This window comes from Rhinolophus ferrumequinum, chromosome 28 (assembly GCF_004115265.2).
Source record: "Rhinolophus ferrumequinum isolate MPI-CBG mRhiFer1 chromosome 28, mRhiFer1_v1.p, whole genome shotgun sequence".
NCBI lineage: Eukaryota > Metazoa > Chordata > Mammalia > Chiroptera > Rhinolophidae > Rhinolophus > Rhinolophus ferrumequinum.
In genome coordinates this window covers 14,635,853-14,643,277 of record NC_046311.1, presented here as the reverse complement: position 1 = coordinate 14,643,277, position 7,425 = coordinate 14,635,853, and the positions used below count along the sequence as shown (strand labels likewise).

At 48.9% G+C, this 7,425-nt stretch overlaps 1 protein-coding gene across 1 annotated transcript; it reads left to right on the top strand.

Annotated features, from left to right (window-relative positions):
• The first annotated feature begins 4,769 nt into the window (after positions 1 to 4,769).
• Positions 4,770 to 6,452, top strand: NDN (necdin, MAGE family member). The gene has a single exon (XM_033099919.1). It carries the CDS (start codon positions 4,897 to 4,899, stop codon positions 5,872 to 5,874), a length of 978 nt encoding a protein of 325 aa, XP_032955810.1. The 5' UTR covers positions 4,770 to 4,896; the 3' UTR covers positions 5,875 to 6,452.
• The last annotated feature ends 973 nt before the right edge of the window (positions 6,453 to 7,425 follow it).

Below are 7,425 nucleotides of genomic sequence, written 5' to 3'. Positions count from 1 at the left end.
GGAAACACTATGAATAGCCAAAGTAATGTTGAGAAAGAAAAACAAAATTGGAGGTGTCATGCTTCCTGATAGCAAACTATATTACAAAGCTATAATAATCAAAATAGTATGGTACTGGCAGAAAAACAGACACATAGATAATGGAACAAAATAGAGAGCCGAGAAAGAAACCCTCACTTATATGGTCAATTAATATATGAAAAAGGCGGAAAGAATATACAATGGGGAAATGGCAGTCTCTTCAACAGTAATGTTGGGAAAAATAGACAGATGCATGCAAAAAGGAAAAAAATAGAAACTGGACCACCCACTCTCTTATACCATATCCAAGAGTAAACTCAAAATGGATTCAGTACTTAATGTAAGATCAGAAACCATAAAACTCCCAGAAGAAAACATAGGTAGTAAACACTTTGACATCTCTCTTAGCAATATCTTTTTGGATATGTCTCCTTAGATAAGGGAAACAAAAGAAAAAATAAACATATGAGACTATATCAAACTAAAAAGTGATGGAAACCATCAATAAAACAAAAAGACAACCTACTGATTGGGAGAAGATATTCACAAATGATATATCTGATAAGGGGTTGATATCTAAAATATATTAAGGAACTCATACAACTCAATAACAAAAAATAAACATCCAATCAAAAAATGGGCAGAATACCTGAATAGACATTTCTCCAAAGAGGACATACAGATGGCCAACAGACATGTGAAAGGATACTCAATTTCACTAATCATCAGGGAAATGTAAATCAAAACTACCATGAGATGTCACCTCACACCTGTCAGAATGGCTATTATTGAAAAGTCAACAAACAAGTGTTGGTGAGGATGTGGAGAAAAGGGAACCTTTGTGCACTATTGATGGGAATGTAAATTGGTGCAGCCACGATGGAAAACAGTATGGAGGTTCCTCAAAAATCTGAAAATAGAACTACCATATGACCCAGCAATTCCACTTCTGGGCATTTATCCAAAGAAAATGAAAACACTAATTTGTAAACATATCTGCACCACTATGTTCACTGCAGCATTACTTACAATAGCCAAGACGTGGAAGCAGCTTAGGTGTCCATTGATAGATAAATGGAGAAAGAAGATGAGATGTGTGTGTGTGTGTGTGTGTGTGTGTACACACGTGCACACACGTGTGTGTAATGAAAAATTATTCAGCAATAAAAAAGCATGAAATCCTGCTATTTGCGAGAACATGGATGGACCTAGAGTGTATTATGTAAGTGAAAGAAGTCAGTTAGAGACAGACAAAAATCACATGATTTTACTTATATATGGAAGTTTAAAAAATCAAAGCAAACGAACAAACAAAACAAAACTAGACTCACAAAAACAAAAAATAAACTGATGGGGGTGGGTGGGTGATAGGATTTGTCACAAAGGTGAAGGGAAATATCGTCAATAACAGTGTGATATAGTCAATATTGTCAATAACGGTGACAGATGGGTACGAGACTTAGAGTGGTGATCATATTGTAACGTATATAAATGTCAAATCACTATGTTGTACACCTGAAACTAATCTAAAATTGTATGCCAACTATACTTTAATGTAAAAAACAACGGATAAAGACAGCACAAAAAGAGATCACTACAGACCAATATCCCAGAAGAACACACACACAAGAATCCTCAACAAAATACCAGCAGATTGAATCAGCAATATGTAAAAAGAATTACGCAACACAAACTTGAACGCAGGTCTGTTTATTTGACAGGATTTATCATCAAGAAGAAATGTCCCAGAAACAGATACAGTGAGGAAATCCTATATGTCTGGAAAGAGGCCTGTTGGTTCAGCTCTGTCTTTCTTCCTTCTCACTTGTTATTTTCAATGATTCTCAACAAGAAAAGGTACGGCCCATAAAAGGGCTTTTGGCACTGTAGGGGGAGGGCATCTTTTTTCTCTTCTTACACTTTCTGTTCTGTCCATGTCAGAAAGACGTTTACATGTGTGTTTACGGGGACCAAGGTGTCAATCTCTGTGGTGTGTGTTACATTTTCACACAATGAAAAATTACCCCACCCTCGCACCACGAGCGGTCCCCTTGAAGAATTCTGCTCTAGATGCTCTCAGGGTGACATTATTTACCGTCTTACCTCCCAAACCTCACTTTTCAGCCCAGGCCTCTTTCCTGAGACCTATATATCCAGATATCTGCAGGGCGTGTCCACTCTCTTCTCCGAGTAGTCTCAGGAAACAGTGCCTCCATATCCTAGCCGCGTGGCACTGGTCGATCCCGGCCACCCCGAGACAGAGTCTGGTCGTCCCCGGCACTCAGTCTCCCCTCGCATCTCCTTATTATCTATATCTTCTCTGCCATCCCTGCTCGACACTGGTTCCCTTTATTCTCTGCTCTGCCTCAATATCATGGCTCCTTCGTGGTACGCATCACACCATGATTATTTAATTACTCATTTGTTTCTTTGCTCGGGGCCCTCCCCCTCCACCATTTCCCCTCACGATACACTGCAGAGACCAGGTCTCTTCTCGTTCTATACTCAGGCACAATGCCCGAAATGTAGGGTGTAGTAAATAGTTGCACCCTCCTTTCCAAGTGGAGTCCCGTGGAAGGTCTCCAAGGCGGTCTCTCTACCTCTCCTTCTCCACCTGCCCCCAGCCTCCATCCAGGCTTCACTCTGATTCCAGTTGACCTTTCTGAAGACACCGACCCTGTCCGTGCCTGAGTGTCAGTCCCTGTGGGTCCCTGTGGGTCTGGGCGGGACGAGAAGCTCTCACATTTCAGTGAGTGTCCTTGGGCCTCAGTTGGACAGGCATGCAGTGTCACTCTAGGGACACTGGAGTGGCTGAGGGGCCAGGCTCGAGTCCCCTCCCTTCACCTCCCAACTGTAAAAAACAGCCCTGCCTGGTCTCACATCTTATTCTTTTCTAAGAAAAAGTGGCCAGGCTGCAAACAGTCCCGATGGGTTGTTTTCCACCCCCCGAGAACGAGCTACTTTTCTAAAATGAAACTCTCAGGCACATAACAGACGTTGCTCAATAATTGCTGAGCACGTTCATGCGAGTTATCTTCCTCAGTCCTTCAGCCTGCATGTGGGGCCCGTGCGGGACTCAAGGTTGAGTGTGCTGCCTGTGTGGACAGGATGGGGCCAGAAAGAGTCACATTTCACGCGGGGCCTCTGGGCCTCTGTGCTGTGAGCATGCGTGCTCTCCCCCGGAGGCTCCAGGGTGACCCCCCTTCCTCTGTTCACTATGGAAACCAGTGGCAGGACAGGCCTCTCCTCCCGTTCCCCGAGTCTGCCAAGAACAGCCTATCCCACAGCTGTGTAATCGGTTCCACATTATAGAGTTTGAAGGAAGCCACCAGCAAAACTGTCTGCACCAGAAGATTTTAAGTGGTAACTTCTCCATAGACTTCCTGCATCCATGAAACTAGATTTACAGAATCTAGATTTTAAAGGCAGCCCTTCACGAGTTTGCTTGGGGAGCTTTTTTGTAAACTTTGAGCATTTGCTTCTAAGATGCTGGCGGGGAAGGACTCATTGCCCTTATCAAATAGGGCCAACCTGGGGAAACCCAGCAAGCCTGATGAATCCTCAGAATTCTCAGGGCAACACTGGATCTCATCCCCAATCCTTGACCTTGAATTAAAGGAGTTGTAGAAGCCTCATGAGTACTGGCTTCCTCTTCTTCCCCTCCCGTGGTGTCATCTGTCCCCTTCCTTATGGTCACGAAAGTCTGCATCTCTGGCTTATGGGTAGGCACCTTCTTAGGAAGCCATCAAGCTACTGACCCCTCCCGTGACACACGTGCCAGTGCATTTTCTCTACTTAAAGGTGGTCCCAAGCTTTACATATTTCCACGTCCCTTTACAGGAACTTTCTTGTTGGTGGGCAATGGAGCCTCTTCAGCAGACCTCATCCTCGTCATCTGAAGAGGCGTCCAGTTGGGCTGCAAGCGTGAGCATCGCTAAGGGTCTACCCTGTACTTGATTCCAAACTTGGGATTCGGTTCCAATACTCTAAACCCTCCGAGCACAAACTACACACCCTGACACAGTCCTAGCCGGCCCTCCTGCCAGCCGTGAGCTGTGACGGAGCTGTGGTAGACACGAGGCTCCACTGTTGGCCAGGGGCAGCCTCACCAGAATGAGGCGCAGTCCAGCTCCGGCAGCAACTGAATCCCAGGAGGCTGCTGTCTGGCCTGAGCTCTGAGAGCTCCCGAGCAGGACATCTTAAACGGTTGTAATTGTCGTGCTTTTATGAACATTTTCATAAGTGCTTCTATACATGTTACATACCCAAGGTGCCAAAAACATGTATACACATGACTTGTATTCATCTTTCGTTATCAGCCTATATTGAGTACTACAATTTTAATACAGTGCTTTTCCTTTCTTAATATGTGTGTGTATATATATTTGTCAGGAAACCCACCTTTACACAACAGCCGACGCCTTTCTCTGGGGCGCTTGTATCTAATCTGCTTCTGGATGTACCTTGTTAAACGTTTTCTAAGAAACTCAACCTCAGCATCTCAGAAGTTAAGTTCTCATCTTTCTGCTTCAGTTTGCTCCTTCTCCAGTGCTCACCCTTCTCCGTCCCCAGACGTGCTTGGCGCCCACAGGCCACCCGGGGGTCACTGCTGCCCTTATCCCAGCTGCCCTCACCCTCTCAGGGGGCTCGGGGGACACCCGCCCCGTCGGGCTCCCCGCCCCACCCCCGGCAGCCGGGCCCGCGGTGGCGGACGCGCAGGCGCAGTGGCCGCCCGCCGCCGCCCCGCCCCTCCTGGCCTCTGCGGAAGGCGCCGCGCGCAGCAACGCGCACTTCCTCTCCAGGAGTCCGCGGAGGGAGCGCAAGCTCGAAGAGCTCCTGGACGCAGAGGCCCTGCCCTGGTCACACAGAGCCGACATGTCGGAACAAAGTAAGGATGAGTGCGACCCCGGCTTTGCAGCCCAGGCCGCCACCTGCGAGGTGCACGGCGGCAGCGGGGTTCCCGGGGGGCCCTCGGCGCCCGCGTCTCAGGCCGCGACCCTCGCAGGGCCGGACAGCCCCGCCGCAGGCCCGAGCGACGCCCCTGTCGCCTCGCCGCCGCCCCAGGCCCCGAGCGACGAGGCCGACCCGAAGGCCCTGCAGCAGGCCGCGGAGGAAGGCCGCGCCCAGCAGGCCCCGAGCGCGGCCCAGCCCGGCCCCGCGCCGCCCGCCCCGGCCCAGCTGGTGCAGAAGGCGCACGAGCTCATGTGGTACGTGCTGGTGAAGGACCAGAAGAGGATGATCATCTGGTTCCCAGACATGGTGAAAGATGTCATCGGCAGCTACAAGAAGTGGTGCCGCAGCATCCTGAGGCGCACCAGCCTCATCCTCGCCCGAGTGTTCGGGCTGCACCTGAGGCTGAGCAGCCTGCACACCATGGAGTTCTCGCTGGTCAAAGCGCTCGAGCCCGAGGAGCTGGACAGGGTGGCGCTGAGCAACCGCATGCCCATGACAGGCCTCCTGCTCATGATCCTGAGCCTCATCTATGTGAAGGGCCGCGGCGCCCGGGAGAGCGCGGTCTGGAACGTGCTGCGCATCCTCGGGCTGCGGCCCTGGAAGAAGCACTCCACCTTTGGCGACGTGAGGAAGCTCATCACCGAGGAGTTCGTGCAGCAGAACTACCTGAAGTACCAGCGCGTACCCCACGTGGAGCCACCTGAATACGAGTTCTTCTGGGGCGCCCGCGCCAGCCGGGAGATCACCAAGATGCAAATCATGGAGTTTCTGGCCAGGGTCTTTAAGAAAGACCCCCAGGCCTGGCCTTCCCGATACAGAGAGGCTCTGGAGGAGGCCAGGGCGCTGCGGGAGGCCGAGCCCACTGCCCACTGCCCCCGCAGCAGTGTCTCCGAGGACTAGCAAGGTCTGGAGGCAGATTCCTGGTGTCTGACCCTCACCAGGGTGGCGGGGCGGGGGTGGGTGGGCGGTAGCGTATTCAGGATTTCCAGTGCAGTATTTCACGTGTAACTTTTAAGTTTTCAGTACAGTGCTTTTATACCTTTTAATGCAATGTTGTATTCATTTCAGTACTATTAGGTAGTGGGTAGGACTTCTGCATGTTTGTTTATAAGTAAGCTCGGTCGGTGCTTTCGCTTTTGTGCTACCTTTCTTGAATTTTTGTACCAGAGATGTGCTAAACTTATGAAATACATTGAGAAGTTTTCCATCTTATTCTTTTCTATGGAACGGATGATGTGTGTCTCGGGTAGACTGCCCCGGGGAGGCAGGAAGAACTCCCCAGTAAAGCTGGCCTGACCAAGAGAAAAGTCAAGGTCCCCTCAGTTAATGACCTCGCGGGGCACAGGAAACACCCGTGCGGAGTGCGCCGGTGTGGTCTCACATGGTCTCAATGTGGGCACTTGGCACAGTTTACTAAACACAAGTACAACCCCACCATGAGTAAACTTGCAACATTAAAGATTCTTGTGATACAATCATTTTTGGAAAAGTGTACTTTATCTCTTTCACAATGTAAGTTGGGAGTGAGACGTTTTTCAAAATGTACAAATACCATAACTTTTTCGTCTACTAAGGTGGGACAGTCACGACTCATCGTTACTCCTAAAAGTGTGAACGCTACAGTTTTATTGTTTAAATGTAACTCACAGGTTCACGTCAAAACTTCGACAACTACAGAAAAGTAGAAAAACAAGAAAAAGAAAGCAAACATGCTCATAATCACACCACGTAAAAACCACTGTTAACGTCCTCTCTTGAATTTTGTACATTTTATTAAAATTAATAGCTGTGTTTTGTGGGCACTTAAAGAGGGAGGCATTGTACTAAACCCTTCCCGTGCATTTGCTCCTTTGATTGAATCCTCACGACGGCCTTATGAGACAGGCTTTCATTACATCTGCCCCGAGCAAAGTCGGGAACTAACTTTCCCTGGATCCGAAAGCTTAGTAAGAGGAGGAGCTGGGATTTGAACCCAGACAGAGTGGGTCCAGAGCCTCTCCTTTTCCTCACCTGCCTGTGACCGCTGCCCCACCTCCTGCCTTACTTTATTTCTTTTTTAAATTTTGTGTTACAGTCTCTTAGCTCCCTACCCCCAATGCACACACACACAAGCCTATGGATTCCACTTTTCTAATTAATCCTCACTTTAATCTTTTAGAGAAAGCAATCACTCTGATTGTACAAATTAAGAATCTTCATTTCAGAGAGATCAGTGGACCTAACCAAGTCATAATCCTGGGTGGCAGTGAAGCTGAGATTGGAAACGTGGTCCTGCCTTGAAGGACTGAGATGGAGCCTTCTCTGATCAGTGGTGTCAGAGGCACACACATGGGACCCCTGGGTGAGGGACGTGGGGCTGGGGTGGGAAGGTTGCCTGCTGAGGCACCTGTGACCCAGCAGTTCTTGAATTGCAATGGGTCACTTGGGAATCCCTCAGCGGGCGGAAAGGGG

What these genes read in the sequence shown, in the direction of transcription:
- NDN (XM_033099919.1), top strand. Translation starts at nt 4,897, where the DNA reads ATGTCGGAACAAAGTAAGGATGAGTGCGACCCCGGCTTTGCAGCCCAG.